At 41.7% G+C, this 24,734-nt stretch overlaps 1 protein-coding gene across 11 annotated transcripts in view; it reads right to left on the bottom strand.

Moving 5' to 3' along the window:
* Positions 1–646: 646 nt before the first annotated feature.
* The window catches only part of CHL1 (cell adhesion molecule L1 like), a 125,730-nt gene continuing 101,642 nt past the window's right edge, over positions 647–24,734 (bottom strand). For 8 of the 11 annotated variants that reach the window (XM_039734330.1, XM_039734331.1, XM_039734327.1 and 5 more), the window contains 12 exons: positions 22,917–23,018; positions 22,506–22,703; positions 21,267–21,337; positions 18,375–18,597; positions 17,091–17,206; positions 16,730–16,934; positions 16,377–16,499; positions 15,121–15,300; positions 9,099–9,260; positions 8,331–8,462; positions 7,517–7,589; positions 647–5,607 (listed from right to left, as the gene is read on the bottom strand). In XM_039734330.1, coding sequence (XP_039590264.1) covers positions 5,391–5,607; positions 7,517–7,589; positions 8,331–8,462; positions 9,099–9,260; positions 15,121–15,300; positions 16,377–16,499; positions 16,730–16,934; positions 17,091–17,206; positions 18,375–18,597; positions 21,267–21,337; positions 22,506–22,703; positions 22,917–23,018 — 1,802 coding nt within the window. In that variant the 3' untranslated portion in view covers positions 647–5,390. Of the gene's footprint in view, positions 5,608–6,770; positions 6,775–7,516; positions 7,590–8,330; positions 8,463–9,098; positions 9,261–15,120; positions 15,301–16,376; positions 16,500–16,729; positions 16,935–17,090; positions 17,207–18,374; positions 18,598–21,266; positions 21,338–22,505; positions 22,704–22,916; positions 23,019–24,734 lie in introns of all 11 variants that reach the window. The other 3 variants (XM_039734337.1, XM_039734335.1, XM_039734338.1) reach the window with 3 other exon arrangements.

Raw genomic sequence — 24,734 nt, 5'->3', positions numbered from 1 at the left:
CAGAGCCTTTCCCATGGGCAGACAGAGTAGAATTAATCCTGGAACAGTATTGCTGATGGGGAGAGGGGAGGGAGTAACAAAAGAACCAAAGTATTTTACTTGGCAAACAAAACCCATTTGCTAAATTCCTATAAAATTAATACATATAGATTTCAGACTTTAGGCACAAGTGTAGTTTTCCCCCAAAAATCAACAAAACAAGGTATTATTTGGTGAGTGTGAGCCTGGATATTGATAAAATTACCAATATTCTGGTGATCTTTAATGAAGAGGAGTAGAAACTCTGTGCTGGGAGGTTTTGTGCTGCTAACAGCGTGAGTAAAGCTTGTGAGAGATGCTAACAATATGTAGGGTGATAGTTTGGTTCAGGAGAGGATCTCATGGAATCAATGAGGAATTAAATTCATCCTGCTTTGGTGTCATATCTACAGGGCTGATGATCCATGGTGTCCAAAAACCCCAGTGAAAGCCAAGAGCAGCTCAACCTTGGTGTGAAACCAAACAGAAAAACCTCACATGTCCCAGCCTAGAGAGGCTGTGAGCCACAATTCAATCAGATTCCCAGAAAGAAACAGTGTCAAGTGAAAAAAGAATCAAAGAAAACCCCCAAATCAAACAAAAGAAACTTGCTGATTGCAGCCAAGGCTTTTGAAGATTACATCAAGTCAAACTTTTATTAGCAAAGTTGTATTTCATGTAAAATGAAAATATCTTTTCAAACCGTACGTGCACATCTGCGTGGTACAAACAGCAACTACAGTACAACACATTTCTCTAAACTTTAATCAATGCACACTAACATTTAGCTCCCAAAAAAGTAACATTGTGATGGTGACACCACATTTGCTTTGATCTTTTTCTCATGAAATTACAAAGTCTCTTGTTTAAAGTCAGAACCATAATAATAAAAAATGAACAGACAGAATGCTTTGGCTCAAACCCCCCGAGGGGCTCCTGCCTGAAAACAGAACAAATCAGTGCAGATCACTTGAGATTTGACATGAGAGATCCAGAGCTGCAATGTAAACATGTCCTGCTACTCCAGCGTGGTTTGTACCTTGATTTTTTGTCATAAACACTGACAGAGATGCAGCTGAGGGTGTGATCCATTGGCAAACAAAGGGAATTCTCCATGAAGAATTTCCTTTCTCTCTATCTGTTCTTACAAAATAACCTAAATACACTTCTCATCTGCTAAATAATGGCTGTGAAAAATGATGCTGAGGTTTCCTCTCAAAAGCTCAAGGAGCAGTGAATGTTATTCTAACTTTTCTTTACAAAACATGGAGTCATTGTTTAAAAACCCCACCTTTTTTTTAAATATATATATAGAAAGATTGTGCTACTATTTGCTTTCATGTCAAAAATAATATTGGCCTGAAAACTGATGAAAATCTCTTGTGCACTGGATTGAAGCATTCAGCCAATGGAAGCAGTTAACAGGAAAAGAGCTACTCACTGGAATTTGTGCAACATCAACACAGCAGAAAAAATATCCATCATTTAAAAAAATCATTAAATCATTTGCTAATTAGATCCATTTAAGGTGAGAGTTACAACAAAGGTTTTAAAATTTCTTTACACTTGGGCTCACAATTTTATCCAGAGGGGGAAAGTAATTTTCTTATTTGATTCCTAATTCTGCTCTTCCTACAGATCCAGCCCCAGCAGGGCTTTGATGCCCAGTGCTGTACATTTATCCTGCTGGAGTGCAGAGCCACAAGGGTTTCTGGAGACTGGATCCCCTAATTTTGACAGAGGGAAGCTGGGGCTGTTCCTGCAGGTTCTTGATAATGTCATTAAAATTTTATATATATGTATGTATTTATAGGTATATGTGCATGTTGTGTGTGTGTGTATACGTAAATTAGAGAAAAATTATCAATATTATGCTGCTCTGGGAATCCAAACAGTTCCCTTGGGAGGAAGGATAGAGGGGTTTTTTCCCCATTATTTAGGAAGAGCTGATTTTATTAATTTAATCTTAGGCACAGTCAAAACTGCACAACTTTTTCAGCAAGACCCATCCCTCCCTTCTTCCTTTAATCTGCAACCTTGGATCCATGGGGCCAGGGAAATGCCTCCTCCCTGATGGGTGGAATTACATCCTGGCTTGACTTGGATATCAAATCTGAAAGTGCCATTTCCTTTCTCACATTTGTTCTGAGGTAAAATGTGTCAGAACCAAATGGACCCAACCACAGCCTGGGATGGGATAATTAAGAATTCCCTGTTCTGCTCCCATGGCTGGACTCTCTCCTCCCAGCAGGTAGGCTGGAATTCCCTGCTAGGTGTTAATTAATGAAATCACCATGGGTTTCCAGCAGCTAATTTTAATTAAAACCCTTCACCAGAGAAAGAAAAAAAAAAAAAAAATTCAACGAAGTCCAAATAAATCCAGGTAAAGATTTAATGCTCAGTGCACTGTTTCAGAATAGGGTGTGATTTTTTTGGGCTGTCCTATGCAGGGGCAGAAGTTGGACTTTGATGACCTTGTGGATCCCTTCCAAGTCAGGAAGTTCCATGAACTGCAGAGCAGTTGGTGACACTTTCACTGAGCTACATGGTCACACTTCCTCTCACCTGGCACAGACCAAGACTAAAACACAGCCCAGCTCCCTGCAATGACAAAAATCTCCTCAGGAAAACCTCAGCTTGCTCTGTTAATTTACTTTTGAAAAAAAAAATCTCTAAAAAACCATCACCAACCTGCACTTTCCAGGGTACCTTTACAGCAGAAAAAATCCCAGTGCAGGGAAAAAAGGAAAATAAATGCCAAGGAAGAGAAAACAACTCAGGTGAGTGAGATTTCCTGGGAGTTTGAGCCATTTGTTTAATATTCACTGGGCATATTCCTCAAAACCCGTGTTCAAAAATCCAGATTCCATTGCACATCTTTTCCTCCCTGTTTGATTTTTAGGTCCTGAGGCATCGTGGAACACCAACATTAAGATTTAAGGCTGTGAATTAAAATCCGAGTGGAAAAAGCACCACCACCAGCACAGCACAAACACCTCTTAGCAGCAACAGAGCAGGAGCTGCACGGGGGATTTATATCCATTATTGGAGCATTTGACACTCACTAATATGGTCTGAAAGTGAGCAGAGAAATTTTTTTAACATTGTTTAACAGAAGCATTTTCTGGGATGAGGGGTCTGGTTTATCTGCAGTGACCCACAAGAAAATGTGATGGGTGTGTGCAGGCACAGCCCAAAGTGAGGATTTGGGAGAGCTCACCCCAATTTTATTCCCTAATTTTCAAAGACCTTTGATCGTTGCAGATGATTTCCAAATGAAATACATGAAAACCAGCCCAAAGCAAGCAGCAGGTTGTCACAAGCCTAATCAGTTCTTAGATTTTATCAGGTTTGGGCTGCAGCAGACACAAGTCAGCAGATAAAGATGCTGCTGGGAAATGTCTCTGTTGATGTGATGCCAATTTTCACATTTCTCTAATTGTGCATTCACTTCTTTGGAAAATTACTTTTTTCCCCCCAAAATTAAAAGGCTTTTGGACCTTTTGAGTGTTTGGATGGAGTGAAGTACAGAAAATAGAACTGTATAAATAATAGTAAGTGAATAATGTGGGCCACTGATATGGGATGGGATAATTTTTGATTGAGGGCAGATTTCCACTCAGCATTTTATACTCACAGGCACAGCCTGAATGGGGCTTTTGGGGTGGCTGTTTGGGGTTTGCTTTTCCCAAACAGAGGTTACACAAAAAAGCCCTTAAAAGCTCCAATTAAAACCCCAAAAAGAGGCACAGATAAGCAGAAGCTTGAGCACCAAAGGCTTCCAGAAACTGCCAAGCTCTGGAGAGCAGCCCCAGCCTGGGGGGAGCTGTGTGGGATCCACAACCCCTCCACTGGGAAAAATCTGCATTTCCCTGGGCTTAACTGTAGCACTTGCAGGAAACTCAGAACCATGGGAGTAATTCTTGCTTCCTCTCTTTCTTCCACTGAAATCATGGAGGAGCCATTTGGGGATATTTGCCTAATTGCTACCAGGATGCCAAACAGCTTTTAGCATCTATTCCTCCTGCAGGAACTACTGAAAAACTTTTATGATGGCAGTGACAGAAGAAATGAAGCCACGCTGATGCTCTAGTCAAACAAGCAGATTCAAAAATACAAATGCTGTTAAAAAGAGATTCAGGAGATTCCAATACAAAAAGACCAAAAAAATGTGCTGTACAGCTCGGCTGAGTTAGTGTTGGAGAGGCAAAGAACCAGATTTAAACCAGCATTCAGTCAACAAAATAGGAAAACAAACTCTACCAGAATATTTTCTCTTTGCTTTTGTTTTTTTTTGTTTATTTAACAGTGAATAGGCTGAAAATAAATGAATTCTTGAAATTCAGGTAGGTCTAGTTTAGGTGTTGCTTGAATGATGAGAGGTTTGGATGATTCCTATACACACAATTCCTTCTGGAAACTAATTTTGCTGGTCCAAATCCATATTGAGAAGCAAATCTACTCATTCCTACACAGCTATACAGACCCATGCTAGCAACATGTCTCAGTTCAAAATAAAACCAGGCTGCTCTGGACTTGTGTCAATATTAATATCATATGTACAACGTCTCCATGAAATGTTGGCTAGCTCACAAATATACAGATATGAGACAGACACCAAGGAGTTTTCTTAGAAATGCAGCTTGAAGCTGGGAAAAATTAAAAATATTTCGAGTGATGGTGGATGGGAACCCTGTTTTGCCTTGCCACAGGAAAGAGCTGCAGCTTAACTTATTTAAGGAAATAGTGCCAGCTACTGGGCAGCAGCTTCACCCACACTCTCCTGTGGGTAAAGCTGCATTTCTAAGTATTGGAATTGACGTCAGCTGTAACCACTAAAACAGTTTGGTTGTTTTTTTTTTTTAATATCATACACAAAGGGGTTTAATTCTTTAGGAAAAAATTATACAATATATAGAATATATTTCTCTGGTATTTTAAATTCTAATTTTCCTCGTTGTGTCACTTTGCAGAGTAACCTGGTTTTGTTGGTGCTGTAACCTTGAGGTGGTAACCAAGGCCATGAGGGAATTTTACACACAGCCATACAGGGCAAAAATACTACACAGAGAAACATATTCCAAGCCTAAGAAACACCTGGAGCAGCAGGCAAGGACACAGATGTACCACCAGAGCAAACTCTGGTTTGCTCAGACTAACACATCGTGTAGAAAAAAGAATTACTCTGTTTTATTCAGAAGAAAACACACAGAAATAAGGATGGAAAAATCATCTTTTAGTGGCAGTGACTCGTTTTTGTTTTACCTGGATGTCAGGATTTTCCTGACTGGCTCAACTGGCACCCTGCTCCCCAGCACACGAGGTGACTGTGGGGAGCTGACCAGGATGAACACCACAATTAAACACCAATTTTAGGCGTGGAGAGGAAAAGTCGCCGTAGAGCTCCCAGTGCTTTCCACTGATCCTTTTTCCTTAGATCCAGAATAAGCTCCAATAAATGAACCATCTTCATTGAACATGCCATGCTCCCCTTCTCCATAATCTACCAGACTATCAGCACTTCCAGTGGCTTTAATGTCCCCGTTAAGTGACTGGAGGCTGCCTTTCAGCGGCTTTTCATCGCTGTCACTACAAAATAAAGAGATGCCTTTCCAAAAATCTGCCTTGCACTGCTCGAGGGACACTGCTCGTGCCTTGGGAAGGGGAAACTGAGGGACACCGGGGTGGTGCAGTGAGGTTGAGCTGATCTCTGAGTCCTGCCCTGCTCCTCACACACCTGAGCTCCCCCACAAGGGATTTTGTCACGATTCCAACAAATTTATTGGTTAATGGGAATTATCAATACCCATCTATTTGGGGTTTTTTCCCATTTTTGCCTTGGGCAGACAGAATGGACAGAGAGGGAGGGGGAAGGAAAAGGGAATGCTGGAAAGGATTGGAGGGGTCTGTTCCAGCCACCAGGGCTGATGTCAAATATTTGGAACCTCACAGAGAGACACTTTTCATTTTACAAAACACTGGACAATATTCAGGGCCTATTTATTTAATTTTCCTTTTGAGGTGTGTGGATGAAGTGATATCACTTCAGTGGGTCACATCTCACTGCTTTGGGAACATCTCTTTGAGTTTAAATGACCAATAAAGGTGCTTTTTCCCCTTTTTTCTGCTGTTATTCCATTTTGCTAGAGTTTATCTCACTGGAGTTTGACCTTACTAAGAGGGAGGAACTGGGGAAAAAAAAAAGCAGAATCAACGTCTGCATCTGCAGCCTCTGTCCAGTGAAAATTCCAGGAAAAAGGGGAAGAACTGGGAAAAAACCAAAGCAGAATGAATGTCTGCAGCTGCAGACTCTATTCAGTCAAAATTCCATGAAAAAGGGCAGGCCCACAACAAAAATTCTGGGAAAAAAAAGGGGAATTTTGCTGGCCATTCCTCCCAATGGCACTACAGAAGAGGAACAAGAACATGACATTTGGGGGGATTGGGAAAATATTAAAAGATTATATAAAAAAAAAATTAAATTACACCTCTGGATTAGGGACATCATTACTCAAATAGAGACATTGCTGCTAATGCCAACTCAGTGTCAAATCTTTGGCAATTTTATCTAAGGAGGGACAGAGAAATGAACCTGAGCTTCATTTCCTCAGGATGGACTCAATATGTGCATAAACAACAGAAAAAAAAATCACTACTTTTCTGCACAGGGCATTTCTCCTCAGAAAAAAGACAAGTCTGGATTTCAGGGGGAAAGGAGGGGGTCAAAGTTATTAACCTCAGGGCTTTCTTACCTTTCTAAATATTTGTCCCATTAGAAAGCATTAAAAATTAAATAAAGATGAAATTATGCAGAAAAAAAAGCCCTACTCCAGTACAAATAATGTAGTATATATAAGTGGGATTTCAACAGCAATTTTATGCCCTTAAGGGCAGCAACACCAGTTTTCCAGCATGGTTCTTATAATTATGTATTTTACTTCATATCACAATTACATATTGCTAGAAGTTTTAGTTATTTTAAAGCAGCCAAAGTGGTTATTTCAATTCTCCTACAGGGATTTCTGTAGAGAGATGTTTGGTTTTTTTAATATTTTGTACTATATTCCAAAGTTTTCTTTGTTTTCTTCCCCAAAATCCCCCATATTACATTATTTGGGTCTGAGTTTCAAAAACCCACTGAAGACATGAAATGCATTGACTTCAGTGGACTTTTCAGCAGCACCCCAGATTACCATATATATTTACATTATTCATACAATGCTAATAATGCTAATTAAAAAAAAAAAAAAAAACAAAAACAAAAAAGTGAAAAATAAGCACCAATACATCAGCATTTCCTTATATCCCAGCTTGGATGGATTGAAATATACTGGATATACCTTTACATTCCTACTCTTATCCACTCCTATGAGGTTTGCTTTGAAAATGAAAAACAGCATTAATTGCAAGCCATAAAAATGTCCCGAATAATGATGGCATTTGGAAACAAACAAAACCCCAAGAAACACAAAGGCTTGTGAAAGCACGTCCTATTTACCTATATTCCCCAAAGATTTCATCTTTTATTGATTGAGCTTCAGGATCTGGATGCAAATCTTCTTTTTCTTTCACTGTGCAAATAAAATAAAGGACAGATCTCTGTTTGTGTTCTGCCATGGATTTTTCTTTTCCCAGGGGCAACGGGAAAACCATCTGCACTCACCTCCAGCCTGGCCTGGAGCTGGCTGGACACAACCTGTGAGCTTCCAAGAGTTTGGGACCATTCCCTAATTTATGATGAGTAGTTATAGAATCATGGAATGGTTTGGGTTGGAAGGGAACTTTAATCCCATCCAGTTCCACCAGGGACACCTTCCACTGTCCCAGGGTGCTCCAAACCCCGTCCAACCTGGCACTGAATGTGTTCAGAGATGGAGCATCCATCACCTCTTTGGGTAACTAGATTTCTACTTCAATACATTTACCTAAATTCTTACTCACTGCTTGGATAGCGACAGAGGTAATTTTTGGCAAAATATTCCACTGTTAAGGTGCTTGTGAAAGTTCTGTCCATGTGTCCAGCAGCAGTTCCCAGGTGGAAAGTGGGCAGGGAGTCCTGCCAGCAAGGATTTTGCTGGATTAACTGCTGGAATATTCCAGGAGTGCTAGGAAAGGCCTTTGCAGGCTCTGTGACCAGCACACAGCACAGCTCCACTTACATTCATTAAAATCCCTTCCGTGGATATTTATCAAAAGCTACAATTCCTAATTGGATGTTTGTGCTCGCGGCCTTGCGGCCCCCAGAGAGAAACCTCTGAAGGATGTTGGTCATTAACACGTGAACAGAGGGAAAGGACAATCAATCCATTTACCTGAATATTTGCCTCCTTTATTTCTTCTGACAAAGCAAATTGTCAGCAGCAGCAGGGTGAGCAAGGCGATGGCGCACATCAGCCCGATGAACCAGCCCTGGGTGGAAATCCCCTCGTAAATGCCAGCGTAGGCTTGGGGAGATGGGAGAGGAGCAAAAAGGCAGAGAATTAATCAGAGGGAAAGGGCAGCACCCCACGAAAACACCAACACATCACGTTCCTCTCTGGACCTTAATGGAATCAGTCTATGGCTACTGATGGTGCTCAGGTTCAACGCGAGGCAGGAGTGTCCAGAGTGTGACATTTGGGACTGGAGGGGAGCGTGCGGGTGACAGGGACAACACAGACACTTGGCAAGGTGGCTCTGAGAGAGCAGTTGACTCACAGGATTAGCACCACACAGGAAAGCTGAGCACAGAGTTGTTAAGCCTCTCATGCAAAAGCAGTTTTGCGAAAAGACAGAGAGGTAAAAGTGCCCCCAGTACACGTGAATCACCAAACTGGCCACTTAAGGGTTTTGTCCCAGCTGCCCTCTCACATTGCACAGGTTTGTGAAGGTTTGGGATTGTTCCAGGCTGTTGTAAAGCACAGGGCTCAGCCGAGAACCTGGGGTGTGTTTGTGCTGCCATGGGATTCAACTGCAAAGGGCCAACCTCAAGCCCACAGCACGGAACGATGAGTTTGGGACACTCACACTGCACAGGAACCTCAGCATCGATTCACATGGAAAAACAAACGTTCAGCACCTCGAAGGGCTTCGTGTCTCACCTCTCCCCCTGGTCTCAATTACATCTTCAAAAATGCTATTGTTATCCACCCAGTTCTTAGTCACTAGGCGGATTGTGTACTCAGTGCCAGGCTCAAGGGCCTCGCTGGGCTGAAACTTTGGGGTGGGCTTTACTGCGTCTGAAATCCTGCCGCTGCCTTTACCTACGGAATGCACACATTCAAGGCACAGGGATTAATGGCATTCATGGACAGGAAGCCTAGGAAATGCACAGTTACAAATAACAGACAAATAAAACACGTCATTGTAAACATTTGGCATCAGGCAATCTGATTTTCCAAAGCAAAAAAAAAAATACCCCCAAACATTCCCCTCTGTTTGATTTTTAATGTTCCATCAGATGAAATCAACAGCAGACCGGAGTAATCCTGATGTTCAGGAGGGGGTTTGTACATCTCCCAGGATGAAAGTTAATATTGATGGGGGATTATGGATCTGCTTGAACTAATGCCTGCTTAAAAAATTACAACTTGCAAACGGGCTTGCTTTGTATGGATAATCTGGGGTTTGATGCTTCTCCCATTGAACTGAACTCAGCAGGGAAGCACAGACAGCTTGTTAGCTGGATATGGATCCTTATACGTCTCCCAGAAAAAATTAACAGTGGGATTTCTTCTTGCTTCTCTCCTGACAGTGATTTTCTGTGTCCTTTTAAATTACACAATGCCTGCACAAAGCACTGGTTTAGAAACAACTCAACAATTTGCCTGTAAATGGATATTTAGGCATTTAAGTGTTGCTGATGAGTTTAATATTTGATTAGGAAAAGGTAAATTTCACTAGTTCTGGTTATGGAACCTTGTTATTTGCAAAACACTTCCTGTAACCCCATCTGCATTCAGACTGTGGGCATTAAATGAGATTTTTCAGAACAGCTTTTGTGGAAAGCAGGAAAAAGGACATTACAGCAGTTGACAATCACTGCCTGGACAGGAACTCAGCAAATTCAGAACTCTGTGTGACATGGAGGGATCTTTTAAAACATGGGAGTGTCCCTGTCCTCAATGGCAGGAGAGAAATTTGAGGGGGATGAACTTAATAAAAATAATTCTTGAATTGTTCTCAGTTGCCTGATTTGCCTGTTTTGTCCAAAGCCATCTAAACTAAGGCTTGAGCACAAAGTATAATCTGAAAACTACTCGGCCAATTAGCACTGACAGGGGAACAATGCTCATTAATACTTCAACTAGTAAATAAGCAAAGCAAGAAGCTGCTGGAGATTAAGGCTGAGTTGACAGCTGAAGGAAAAAAAAGAAAAAAAGATTAAGATAAATCCAAGCACAGTCAAAGCAGCAGTTCAGGATAAGTTTTTAAGGCAACTCTCCACGTATTACAATAAGCAGTTAAATGAGCAGACCACTGGGACCAGAGAGAACACATCCAGCTGAAACACTGCTGATACTGAAGCACAGCTCATTAGCATAAATTAATCCATCTATGGGTAATTTTTGCTAAATGAAGTATGTGAAATCCAGCTATAGTTTTTAATCAAACCGAAAATTAGGCATCAGGATACCACAGGTACATTTTAATTACAAGCTCTAAAATCAAGGCATCAGAAAAATGGGAATATTATCCATAAAGGAACGGGAATGAGCACTAACCTTCAACCCAATGTCTGTTAAATACCACATGACACTTGTGCATGACATGGGAACTACATGGCCCAAAGTGTTCACACCACCAGCCTCCTAAGGAAGAATTTCTCCTGAATTCCTGGGAAGCAAATCCTGAACCTTGAGCTCCTGCCAGGTGGTTTGTGGTGCCTATTCTTAAACCAACATTACCAGTCCTTCTCTGCCTCTTACATATTCCAGACTCTTTCTGAACCATCAGCTCTTTAGAGAAGCAGAAAGAGGGAAGTGAGATGGCTGAATAAAATCCCTTTTTCTCTCCACTCATTGCTCAGCTCTGTCTGGTGCTGCAGCTGCCCTGGCACATGGAGCAGCTCAGGGCTGGGATGGACACCTTGGGGTGAGGATGAGCGCAGCCTAACCTGGCACTGGGAATTTACCAACAGCTCTCCACTTAGCATCTCCTATCCCAAAACACTTTTTTTCCTTTAAAACTCAGAGCAGGTGTCCAGTGCTGGGTGATTATGAGGTTTCTTTCCATGCCATTTCTTCCTGGTCTGTGTGACACAGCCAACAGGGGCCCTACTGAGCAGAAAGATTTGCTAATGGGGGTGGGTTTGGTGGCTGGAATAAAAAAAGAAGTGTGGCCTCCTGCAAAATAAAAGCAAAGATACACAGATAAGGCAAAGCTCCACGTTGTGGAAGGCCAGGAACATCCAGAAAGCTGCAGGAATTAGCTGCAGAAAATTGAAAGCAGTTGGGTTGGGTTTTTAATCTCCAATAAGGGAGAAGGAGCATTAGTAATAAAGGCATATCACCAGTACTTCTCATCTTCCCCCACTATTTATCAGCCACACCATGGGACTTGCATGAACATTAAACACTGAACTGCAATTTTGCAATATTCCTACCGGGCTCCAAGATTTATGAGGAGAACAGAACACACATTTTTTATAGAAGCTTATGGCATAAAGGGAAAAACAATAGAAACCACCCCCGAAGACTTTCCAGAGTGTTCTCCAAAAGTTAGTACATCTGTTATAAAATACACTTATATAAAAAAACCAAAAACCTGGCAGTCTGAGAGCTAAATACTAATTGTGGGCAGCATCTTAATTTATAACCATACCTGTCTAAATACATCTGCTGCAATAAATGCAAAGCTGAACTTCTATTAATTTTCCCCTGCTGCCTGGCTGTTAAAAATGTATAAATATGCAGCACAAGTATCCTTCATTTTCAGGGCTTTTCAGTGCAGGTGGTAATTCATGTTAAATTTGGATTATTTTACACTACAGAGATTAGCAAACCTGTTGTATGTAAAGTTTATTGAGAAAAATTTATAGGTGAGGTGATGATCAAGAAATTTTCACCGATTTAATTAGATTTTCTTGATTGTGAGCTAAAAAATAGGGTTTGCTGCTAACAGCACCAGTGGTTACATATAGGAAAAGTATTTTATTATTCCTTTTCCACTGTGCCCATGGCAAAGGAGAGCTGAACCCATGTCCTGTTCCAAATGGTTACTCTGGTCCCTAAGATTTTCCAAAAGCCCTGGGGAATTACGTGCCAACAGCCACTGGAATATAATGAAATTGGTGAACTTTTATTTCCTGGCTTCTCTGGAGAATAAACCCACAACTGTGTGGCTTCATGTGGATGAATTTCTCATTAATGCTTGGATTTCTGGACACACAATGATAATTCTCTACATGTAATATGTGTTTGGTAATCCCCGAGCAACACTGGTGACAAGATGAAAAGGAGCTTTGTGTTAAAGAAGGGCTGCTACATTAAATTAATCTTTTCACTTCTGGAAGAACATTATTTTGTGTTATGTTTCTGAGGGCTAATGATCTTGGAGAAATTGACATTTTCAAGGAGAAAATTAATTAGTTTGGAGGTCATTTAAGACATACTGCCTGAAAATATGAAGACAGAGATTATAGCCATTTTCTGAGGACAACATACTTTCTTCTGTGGAATGAAACCACAGAAATTAAGCTGTTATTTATTTTACAGTACAATCCAAATCCCCTTTTGCTCAGGTTCAAGAATTATTTTATCCAGAAATGATAAATATCTTAGGTTGCCTATAACTGTTTAATTTCTGAGTTATTTTCCCTGTACAGATTTGTTTTCAGTGGTGCTACACAAATCCTCACACATATTAAATAAGGAAATTCCCTTTTCTTTCTAATTTTCTTTCTAATTTCTTTCTAATTCAACTAATTCAAATAACAGCAGCAAATAAATTAAAACAACAGCAGTGATGGAGATAAGTAAAAAAAAAAAAAGTGAATGTCTCCAGAGCTGCCACCTCAACATCTCACTTTCCTGGCAGATTGCATTGTGAAATTCTGAAATACCCATGGCAAAGGCTGAATTGCAGCACTGGAAGTTTCCAAAGCCTTAAAATGAACAAGAAGAGGTTTATGGGTTTATTATTAAACTGGAACAGAGTGGTTATAGAATCACTGAATCAACCCCCAAAGAAACGTGGAGTGCTCCATCACAGAGTTTCATTTCAGAGGGCACCACATTTTATATCTGTCATTTACGTGGGTCATTTGAAATGATAAACTTTGACTTCTGAAATCACTCCCCTCCTTCAAAAAGAGAGATTGTTTTAATTTTGAACAATTGCCTTGCTCCCCAAACCGCAGCTTAAAACCCCAAGGAGGTCACTGAAAAGAGTGATTTTTAGTATTTTTTTTTCAGCCTATCATGTTTAGGTGAAAAATATCTGAACAATTTAGGCAGCAAATAATGACACAGAACTCTAACGGTATCCCAGTGACAGATGCAGTGCCCTAATTTAGGGTGGCTTGAAAAGCAGCAAGGAACACACATAAATCATAGAACTGAACCCTTGCAGCTTTCATTAATTATACTGCTCTAGTCGAAGAATATTTCACAAGAATCAGGTGTTGCCACCACTGAAACAGAGTTTAGGAAAGTAGAGAATGAGAACAAAATGAATGTCAACATCTCTAAACCGTGACAAGGTTATTTCAAGGAGTCAAAACACATTATTCTGGTTGCCCAATGAAGGCCAGAAAAGGCAACTAATGGGGGAAATGGGGTATTTTTATCTTAGAAAAAAAGGATATTTTTCTTTTCTTAATGAGGAATAAATCATGGTGATTAATAGTTACTACCAGGTATCCTACAGTGAGACTGGAGGCCAAAAGATAGTTGAGAAGGAGTTTTACTACTTGGGAAACAAATGGGAGTTCCTGACTGGATCTGGAACTAGGACGTGAAGGTTTAAAACACATTTTTCCTGTTTCACCAGTAACTGAAAAGAATTTTGCAACTTAGAATTTCAACAGCGCATGGGCCATTTTTCTGTTTTCCATCAACATTGCTGCACACTGTTATCTTTGCTAAAAATGATGCAGTCAGGACTCTTTTGCTTATCACATTCTCTTTCTCCTTCCCCAGGGAAAATGCACAGCAATGGTTTCTGATTAATAGCAAGGAGCTGCTCCTCAGTACTGTGGAGTTCTCAGACTTGCTGAGCACAGTACATTTATTTCATTTCAGCTGAAAGTGAAAGATGAGCTATCATAGAGTGCTTGGGATTTTCCTCTAAATCACTGAACATCAGTGTTTCAGCACAGGGTGTAAGTGGCACACAAACACTTACTCCTGGTCTCTGATAAAACAATCTTAAATAATGGAACAAATGCAGTCAATGTGATGTTTATCTGGATTTTCCATGTCAAACAGCTGACCCTAATGTTGCTGGCAGTCCCCCATCTTCATGCATGGGCAGGATTTGTTTTTACAGTATTACTGAGAACAGATTATCTGCATCTTCAATTTTCTGTTCGTGCCTGAATGCAATTCACTTATTCCAGCATGGTTTAAGGAATTGATGGGTGATAACAGAAACAGGACTGCACAGCAAAATGAAACAGATGAGCTCTGCTTCCCTGAAGAACACCATGGCCACATTAAAAAGCCCATTGACTGCTCTCACGGCAAGGAAAACAAACTTACTTCCCTTAATTACAAAGGAAATGTCAAGCCTGGATTATTCCCGATGGATTTTTCTGTTACAAACCAGAGTAATGCAGAGTCCCCAGGCAGGTGCAACGGAGAGCTCTTTACTGCAAAAACCAGGCCTTTTAAAGCAGTTAGGCCATTATCAGCTGCATTCCATTTAAGCACAACAAATGTAATTCAACCAACCACCATAAACCACGATGCGAGCACATCACGGCTCTATAACTTGTTTTCCTACCTCCAATTCAGCTGAATCACTTTCCCACAGTCCTTTTCTACTTAGCCAAAGCAGCAGGCCCGAGCCATGATTTTACAAGGGTAACAAGGCCCTAATTCTGTAAGGTTCCACCCACACACAACATTTTCCCACTATTCTCAGAGCTCCTCCTCGCCGGAGCGGATTTTGTGAACTTACCGCCTTGCGCCAGCGTCAGCCCCTCCTCGGTGGCCGCCTTCCCGCAGCCCTTGGCCGTGCAGGCTTTGATGTAGAACTTGTACTTGGTGCTGGGGCTGAGCCCCGCCAGGCGCCAGCTCAGCGCCGAGCGGTTGGCGACGCTCACGTTGCTCACGGCGCCCACCTCGTGCGTCTCGTTGACTGCAAGGGAAGAGCACCTGGGTCAGGACTGCATTTGCTGGGAAATGCCCCCACATTCCCAAGGCAGGAATAATGCATCTGACTCCATGTTCTCAGAAGACTAATTTATTACTTTATGATACTATGTTATATTAAAGAATATAACATAGTATATTAGTATACTATACTATATTAAACTAAAGAATACAGAAAGGATACTTACAGAAGGCTAAAAAGATAATAATGAAAACTGGTCACTCTTTCCAGAGTCCCGACACAGCCTGGCTCTGATTAGCCAATGAATCAAAACAACTCACAGCAGAGTCCAATCAAACAAACACCTCTGGGTAAACAATCTCCAAACCCATTCCAAAGGAGCAAAACACAGGAGAAGCAAATGAGATTGGAATTGTTTTCCTTTTCTCTGAGGCTTCTCAGCTTCCCAGGAGAAAATCCTGGGTGAAGGAATTTTTTATAAGAATGTGAATGCCACAAGTCAGAGCCACAGAAATGTGTCCTGAGCACCCCCAGGAGGGAGCACTTGGCAGGGAGAAGGCAGGAGGAAGGCTGGGTGAATGCCACAAGTGGTGTTGTGGCAGCCTGGGCTAAGTACTGGGTCTTGCCTGAGGTTGTCTTTGTTTCTCATTTCTTTCCTAGGCAAGAAAGAAAGAAATCCCCTGGTATTTGGTTGTTTTCAGTGTGATTACTCAACACCATGACTCAGGTGGTCCTTTTTTCTGCTGAGGCACCTTAGAGGGGAGAAACTCCCTGACATAATGTGCAGATCCACATTAATGTGGTTTCATAGAGTGCTCTCATCACAATTCACTTTGTATTAAATGAGCTTCACTCCAGTAAAATGCACCTACAATTTATGGGTCTTTTTAGCCACTACATTAGGGGTAATTTGCCAATATGAAATAATTGAATCGGCCATAAATGTGGGAGAGGGAATGGCAGTAATGGGAGCTTCCATGGGAAAAACTGCATGGAAAACTGCAGCCTGCCCTCTGACAGCCTCTGTGCACATCACACCTGGGAGTTTTTCTTAACTAATCCTGCTTCCATTCTGAACTCAAAGCAAACAAGGCACATACTTATCTGGTACTGCAGAATGTAGCCAGTGAGGTGGCCATTGGCTTTCTTGGGAAGTCCCCAGGACAAAGTGACTGAGTCCTTGTCAAAGTTCAGGATCCTGAGAAAACGTGGTTGTTCAGGGACTGGAAGACACAGGGATGAGCTTTCAGAGGAGAATGAACAGGTCTGTCCCTACAAATTCTTGTTAAATGAGGATATAATGCAGCTCAACACCCACAGCTCCCCTTTCGAGTGAAGTGCTCTACAAATGGTGGAGTTTTTATTATCACCTTAAATAAGGGAATAAACTCACCTTGTCCCAAGGACAATTTCAATTTATGTCACTCCATCCCCTATTTTTATCTTGTCTTACCTCCTTCTGGAGTTTCAAAAACCACAGGGGAGCTCTCAGGGCCATCTCCTCTGGAGTTGAAAGCCGAAACTGTCAAGCGGAATTCACTGAAGGGCTCCAGGCCAGGAATCATCCCATAGTTCCTGTCTCCTACAAATGTCAGGAAGTGTTTCTCGGGGTGATGCCTCTTTCCATCCAGTATGCTTCTTGTTTTCCACCAGTTGACCTGTGAGGAGATTGGGATTTCCATTACAAATTATATTGTATGGGGATGAGCATGATCATGATCTCTCACATCTTCCCGAAAAAGAGAGATTGCAATCTGGGACTCATATAATAATTTATTCAACTGTATGCAAAGACTTATAGAGAGATTTGTAACCTTGTAGCCTCTTAAGTGCCCACGAACTCTGTCCCTTGGTATCCCAAACCAGAAGACTTTGACCAGGGTGCTGTTCACGACCTCCACCGTCACGCCCGAAGGAGCAGCATCTGGAACTGTAAAAACAAAAGTCCCAGGTGTTAAAAACACTTCCGAATCCCAGATTCACACTATTCACAGCTCCAGGGCTTGGCTTTCCAGCTCCAGCTGTGCCACTTCATGCAGTCTCACTGCAGGCAAGCAAAAAGCCATTCCACCTGCATCCAGTGGGTGGAATGGGCCAATAAACATTATTTTTCTGTATTTTTCTGCTGAGGGTTGAGATACACGTGCACTGGGACACATGAATTTCTACACCAGTATTTATGATTTCCTGTTTCAAGCAATGCTTACAGCAGTAAGAAGAATAAAAAAATGATTAACATAGCACTCAAGAAAGCAATCATAAAGGTTTTTTTTATAATCAATTTCATTTTACAACTAAGCTCATTAAACAGTAGGATTTTAATCACTGCATAACACAGAGAGCTATTACAGTGCCTGAAAAAAAGGAGGCCTTGATCCATTGACAACTGAATTGCGAGGAAGATTTTCCACTGGTAGATGCAAAATTAGACTCATCACAGAGAGACAAAGAAAATAAACATGCTGTGGAGTTTCTTTACTCTTGTTCTCACTATTTGCCACCTCTTCTGCACCACCAGAACTTCCTGCTCCCACCTCTGGGTGGGCAGTGGGGATTCTCCTGGCTGACCTCCACTGAGTCCATTTCCAGCACTGAAACTACACCTGGAGGATGACATATTCTTCAGGGACTCATGGACAAGGCAACATCAGCACACGTGGGGATGTGGCATTGTCTGCAAATTCACTCAAACACCCAGTGCCTGCGAGTTTGTCCCTAATTGTCAGACTATTTAACTTCTGACAGCATTAAACTGTTGGGTCAAGCCTCAGAGAACACAAAGATTTTTTTCCCCTACCAAGTACAACCCGACTGCTACACTTCAGAGACTTCTCATGGACTGTGGCCTTCAAACAAGTACCCAGACTAAGCCAGCAACTGAGATTAATGAGAGAATAAGTGACCTTTCCAAAAAACCCCCTCACACTCCAGCAGGCTGCCATCCAGGCACCCAGCACGGGTCACATCCATGCCTTATGGAGCCCATCAGGCTGAGCACTGGCACTCCAGCAGCTTTGGGCTGCCCAATCCATCACTCCACACCCGAGCGTTCTGCAGCACAGAAGAAACTCCCATTTTTGCAAATTCCTGCCACTCACAGTCCTCTCCTGAATATCCAATGGTGATGTTTGGTTCCGGGCCAGATCCTAAATTATTGACGGCCTGGACTTTGATCTCGTAGGGCACGAAGGTGGGCACGTTCCGCACGCTCAGGGAGTGCTTCTTCACCAGCTCCTCGTTCCAGTCCGCCTCCACGCCCCGCTGCCTCCAGCTGACCTTGTACTCCAGCCCCGGCCCGTTCCTCTCCAAGGGCTTCAGTGGCTGGGGAGAAGTTAAAAGAGATCTTGTCTGCCTTTGTTGTAATCACAAAACAGCAGCCGAGGGGAGCGGGGATGGTTTAGTGTCGCTCTAGGACATGAAATAAAACGACGCGCGCAAGCTGGAACCTCCAAGGTAAAAAGAAAGGAAGTTTATTTTCTGACTCCAACATTTATAGATTTTCAAAAGTGGCAGTGGATTGCAAAAAAAGAAAGGAAGTTTATTTTCTGACTCCAACATTTATAGATTTTCAGAAGTGGCAGTGGATTGCAGGATGAAAATGCCACCTCTCCAATGACACTGGACAAGACAACAGTCTATCAAATTTCTCCTCCTCCAGGGAAGAATGTAAAAACAGTAATTATTTACATAAAGTGCGTGAGAAAGTTCATTACAAAAATGTAAACATCAGAGGCTTAGAAGAACTTAGACAAATAGGGTAACAGTTCTGGAATGTGTGTTACAACACTGGGACAGAAAAGGGGCAAAAACCCCAAGCTTTGAGGTTTTGCTGTCATTTTAATTTGAGGATGATTGGAACAACAACAACATGACTTCAAGAGAAAGGAGGGTGAAAGGCTTGGATTAAAATCCAGATTAATTGCTAGGAGCCGTATTTCTGCATCCTACACACATCACATTTTGTTTTGCCACAGGTTTTCCTGTGCAAGGTAAAACCACATGCCTTCAGCACTACTGTATTGCACAGTTTGGCACAAGGCTGTGTGTGCCTTTCAGCAGAGATAAAATTTGCATTTTATCCTAGAATTTTATGTAGCACAGCAAGTTGGGTCATTAAAATTTAGATTTGTTCTAACTACACACCAAATGGTTGAAATTACGCCTGGACATTTAATGTGCAACTGCTGGGCCACTCTGCTTTTACCAATCAGCTGAAGAATTCATCCTCGCAGGGTTTCCATCTAATTAACACAAATTTATAAAATATTAGGAGATGTATAGCAATAACTAGTCATGAGACATCCTCAAGTTGAATTTATTTATCTGAAAATGCACCACTTTAATCAAGAAAGTTAAATAATCACCTGCCCTACCAAACAAGCTAAACACTGGAATAGCTGTGGGTGTTTCCCACCATATAGGCTGCCTTTAATAATATTTAAATATAGGCAAATATGAAAGATATAAGAGCTGGTTTGTGTCCAAGAGGTCAGACAGGAAATAGCATCAAATACCAGTAGAAAGTTATTCCCCTTTGATGTTCCTCTTGCATGGGAAGACTAAATTTGGGGGATCTGCAAAAAATTCCCACTGATCTGCTCTGCTGTGAGGACCTTTAGGATGTCTGAAGCAAAGGAATTGCAGCTTTCTCACAGGCATCACCTCCACAGCAAAGATTCCAGGGAATGGGATGTGCAAGAGAAGCTGGAGAAGTAAAAAATTCCTCCTAAAAAACTGATTTCTTGTATAGAGTTAAATTTCAGCACTGCTTGACTTTTATTCTGATCTCCCTTAAAGCTGCAAATCCTTGCCCGAAAATCACAGTCACTAAAGCTCAGCTGGTCTCTTAATCCAAAATAGGCAGATTAACATCATTCTGCAGCCTTTGTCTGTCAGAAATAGCCTGTGCAGTGCCCAGCAGTTCCTCTGAAAAGCACACAGGAAATGCCATAAATAAATGAATATCCTGTTTAACGACATTTTAATGATTCAACAAGATTTAACCAAGCCCTTCCATCCCATTCTCTCCTTTGAGGCTCAGCTTTCACTTCCACTTTTGCCCTGTCTGAGCAGTGATTATGAAGTTCCTGATGCTCAAAAATGTGTTGGCCATCCCACTATTTCCCAGTAAACATACTGGGTAATAAAACTCTGGTTTCATGGATTCATTAAAGTTGGAAAAGACCTGCAAGATCAAATCCAACCTTTTCTGAGAGGCAGAATTTTCTCCCCTGACCCTGGGCTAAAAATCCCATTCAAATCCAAGCCCATGGATCTTGAGGGCCAGCTCCTTTTGGATGCAATTCCACCCCAAACCATGACTTCCCACTGGGGAAACATTTGTTGTTCTTCTCTGGGAGCAGCAGATTGAGGAGTAAATCTCATGCAAATTGTGTGTAATTCCAGTCTCAACAAAAACCTGCTTCCTTCCACAGTTGTGGATATTTGTGCTAAATGAAGGAATACATAACTCAACTGCTGGCACAGAAGCTCAAGGCTTAAAACCCAGGAAATTTGAAGCCTGGAAACCATCCTCAAGACTTTTACATAATTCCTTTGATGCACATCACAGGCTTCGGAGGTTTATCCACATTCCTTTAGTTCTTGGTGTAAAAATTCAAGCTCACATTCTCTTGGGCAAGGGATCTGTGGCGTTTTTAAACTTCCAGGCTGGAAGGGCAGAAGCCATGAGATACCCAATCCCTCCCTGGGCCTGGCTGGTAATTTTAATTGCAGAGCAGGGTAAAACCACAATTATTTGAAGCAGTTTCTTGCATAAAAGAAGCAGAGAAGAGCAAATTTTGGCAAATTCTCACTATGCTTTACAGAATTCCATATTTTTTTAAAATATCCTGTGAAGTCAGACATAAAACACAGCCTTTTGAAATAAAAATGATACTGGGGTTGAAAATCCAGAATACATTTAAGTCAAATTCATCTTTCAGAAGAATAAAGGATCGTTCCTATAGGATTTGCTAATCATGCCTTACCTCCCATTTCATCACCATTTCATTGGGTTCAGAGGCTTCAACTCGGATGTTCTCTGGGTTTTTATCTGGAGCTGAAACCACACAGGTGACAAGGTTAGTTTGTACATCCCATTTATTTGCATTTAGCATTCAAATGCCAAAAAGGATGGGAAATTCCCTTATTAGTGACAGATACTTAAACAAAAAACGTTCATGAGATGAATGGCTTGAATCAGCAAGGCTGATGGGACCCAAGCATGTCTTTTATGCAGTTTGGACTCCTAAGTGTCCCTGCTGGTTGGAGCCACCAGCTAACATGGAACTGTGACTTTTGGATTTGAAAGCACCAGATGTGGGGGGATTATGAGGAAGAGATTTTTCTCCCTGTGGGGATAGCAAACAGAAGGTGCATCATTAGAGGCGCACACACAACTGGAAAGCTGAAGAGGGACCTGAAATTGGTGCAAATGGGGAAAAAAAGAGAGAAAATGCCAAGGAATGCAAATGTTGCACTGAACAGTTGGCCTCTAAAATGACTTTCAGGGAAACAATATTTTCTGCCCCAGTGAATGTTCTGTAAATGAAGATTTTTGACAAGCTTAGTGCTCCTGAAAGGCTCCCTGTAAACCCAGCCGTTCCCCAGGAACTGTTTGTCTGTGAAGGTCTGCAAAAGGAAAATCAGCAGAATGAGGTGCCGGAGGTGTAGGAAAACTGAGCAGCATGGACTCCTCCCTTTGGCATCCTCGGGCATTTTATGCAGAGCAGCAAGTTGGGTCATTAAAATTTAGATTTGTTCTAACTGCACATCAAATGCTCAAAACAATGCCTGGACATTTGATGTGCAACTGCTGGGCTGCTCTTTTTTACCAGTCACTGAAGAATTCACCCCAGCAAGGTTCCCATCTCATTAATATCTAAAATATCAGAATATGGCTTGTCACGAGACATCCTGCAGCTGATTTTACCTCTGAAAATGCACTACTTTAGTTAATTTAAATGGTCACCTGCCACACCAAAATTACTGAGGGTTATTCCAGTCCACCAAACCATCTGGGGGTAATTCCCACCACAGGATCTACACTTTTACCTTACATTACTTTTTTATCTTACTTTATTTTACTTTTTTAGAATCCCTGAGGCTGCCACTGAGCAGTGCAAGCAACCCTGATTCCTTCACACCCTCTGGAGCATGGGAGGGCACAGACATTCCAAAAAAAGCACTGAAAATATGAATATTTAGGAAAGCAGAGCCAGGTTTACCAGCTGGAGGGGTTGCATAGCGCAGGGATGGTTTGCTGGGCTGGCTCCTGCCCACGGCGTTGACGGACACCACGCGGAACTGGTAATTCACATACGGGGACAGGGACAGCAGGGCTGTGGTGTCATTCCCTGGCACTCTCATGAGCTCCTGCCACAGCTCTGGCTCCCAGTGGTTCTCTTCAAACTCTATAATTGATTCTGGGCAGGAAGAAGGACAAAAAAAGAAGGAAAAAAGATAAAAAGTCCAACTTAGCGTGAACAGAGCAGATGGAAATGAACTTGCAAGAAACGAACTATCATAGTCAAAAATTGTTAAATCAGGCCACCAGCAGGGTTTGTGTCCTGTGACAAACAGGACGTGCCAGAATTCTAAAAAGCCCTAAAAAAGTTTTGCTGGAAACCCCTTCCTACCATTAACAGGGCTGTTATGGCTCGCCCCAGCTTTCCAGGAGAGTCGAACGCTCCGGTTTTGGTTCTCCGAAAGCTGGAGGTCTTCTGGTGGGTCAGGAACATCTGAGAAATAAACAAGTGTCAAGAGCACAGCAAGGTATTTCTGTTTGTCCTGGCATTTTCCAGAGGGTTGGAACAGCACAGTCAGGCAAGATGGTGGTGAAACACCTCCTGATTTCAAGACAGACAGATTGTGGAAAGTGGGAATTGCTCTGAAAGATCCCAAATCTTCTGGTGCTGATTTTTCCCTTATAAACACAAACTCCTTCTGGAATTCATATCCCCCTACCTGCATTATTGTGTCTGCAACAACAGATTTTTCTTTCCAGATCAACCCCAAGATCTGCTGAATCACTAATGGGTACTGACCCTGCTCTGGGCAGAATGTTGTGGAAGCATCTCTTGGATTTACCCTGGGACAAATCAGAGTGGGACGAGGTGCCTCAGCTCTGGCAGTTACTGACCTTGGCCTTTGAGGGTGTGAGGGAAAGGAGAACATTCATTATCCCAGCCATGGGATCTGCATTAATGGGGAACTGGGAAATTCACTACCTGCCAGCTCAAATAACGCTGTCCCAACTACACTTTTGACTGACAATGCCATTTCTGACAGAGAAAACAGTGACTTCCACCACCATGACTGTCTTTGGCATTGTGAAAAAAATTCACTCTGTTCGTACTGATTTTTGATTTTTTAAAAATTCCAATACTGAGTTTTTTATTTCAGGGTACATCAAGTAATTAAAAAGTTTATGTTTGGATTTTTTTAAATTTTCTTTTTATTTCTCTCCCTATTTCTCTTGTACCTGGGAAAATATCAGGAAAGCACAGTTTAATCTAAAGGCATGTTGCTGCTCCATCCTCAGAGTACAGCTGGTTAAAATTCAATATATTAATTTAAAGATGGTGATGGTGCATCATAAATATTCTCACCCCTCCACCTTTCATTATACACACAACAAATACTTAGAATTATTCCAATTAAATATTTATTTTACTCTCAGTTGCCCCTATTCTGATGTCTTTATTTAGTTCTTCAGTGAGCCCACCAGTCCTTGACTGAAAAAACCTGAATTTTTCACTTAGAATGTAAGATACTGTTAATTCACCAAGACCCTTCTCATATGCAATAAACAAGGGAAAAGAGCACAAAAATGTTTTTCTCCTTCTGAAAAGCACCTTTTTAAAAAGGAATAAAATGCTTTATGAAATTTTCATAAGTGAAGTAACAAATAATCTACAAACATTTTGAATTATACAGCACTGAAGGACACAGCACCATAAATAATGTGCACAGCATCTTCCTAATTTACTATTTACTGAAAAATATCTCTCCTTTAAAGTGGAAAAACATCTTGAAGGGCAGATTGACTTATTTCTTGCTGCAATCACTGCCAGCAATAAATAAAAATGTAAAATGAAGCAAAAATAAATGTAATTAAAACGATGCAAAGCTGTCAGAGAATCATAAAATCACAGAATGGTTTGGGTTGGAAAGAGCCTTAAAGATTATCCAATTCCAGCCCCCTGCCCTGGACAGGGACACCTTCACCTGGACCAGGCTGGTCAGAATTGTGACCACAGAGCAGAATTTTGGCTGCTGCCCTTGGGTGCAACGGGTGCACAGCACTCCACAAGTTCATGCTCTTAACTCCAAGGGGTCCTTCAGGGAGGGATGCAGGTGGTGAGGATGCTCTCAGAAGGCCAAGCTTCAGACCCAGGGGGTCCAGACTCTTCTCTTTGCCCCTGGACAATCATTCATGCTCAGCTCACAGATAT

The sequence above is a fragment of the Passer montanus genome, unplaced genomic scaffold (genome assembly GCF_014805655.1).
Source record: "Passer montanus isolate IOZ18808 unplaced genomic scaffold, ASM1480565v1 scaffold9, whole genome shotgun sequence".
Lineage (NCBI taxonomy): Eukaryota > Metazoa > Chordata > Aves > Passeriformes > Passeridae > Passer > Passer montanus.
This window is presented reverse-complemented; position numbering and strand designations above follow the sequence as displayed.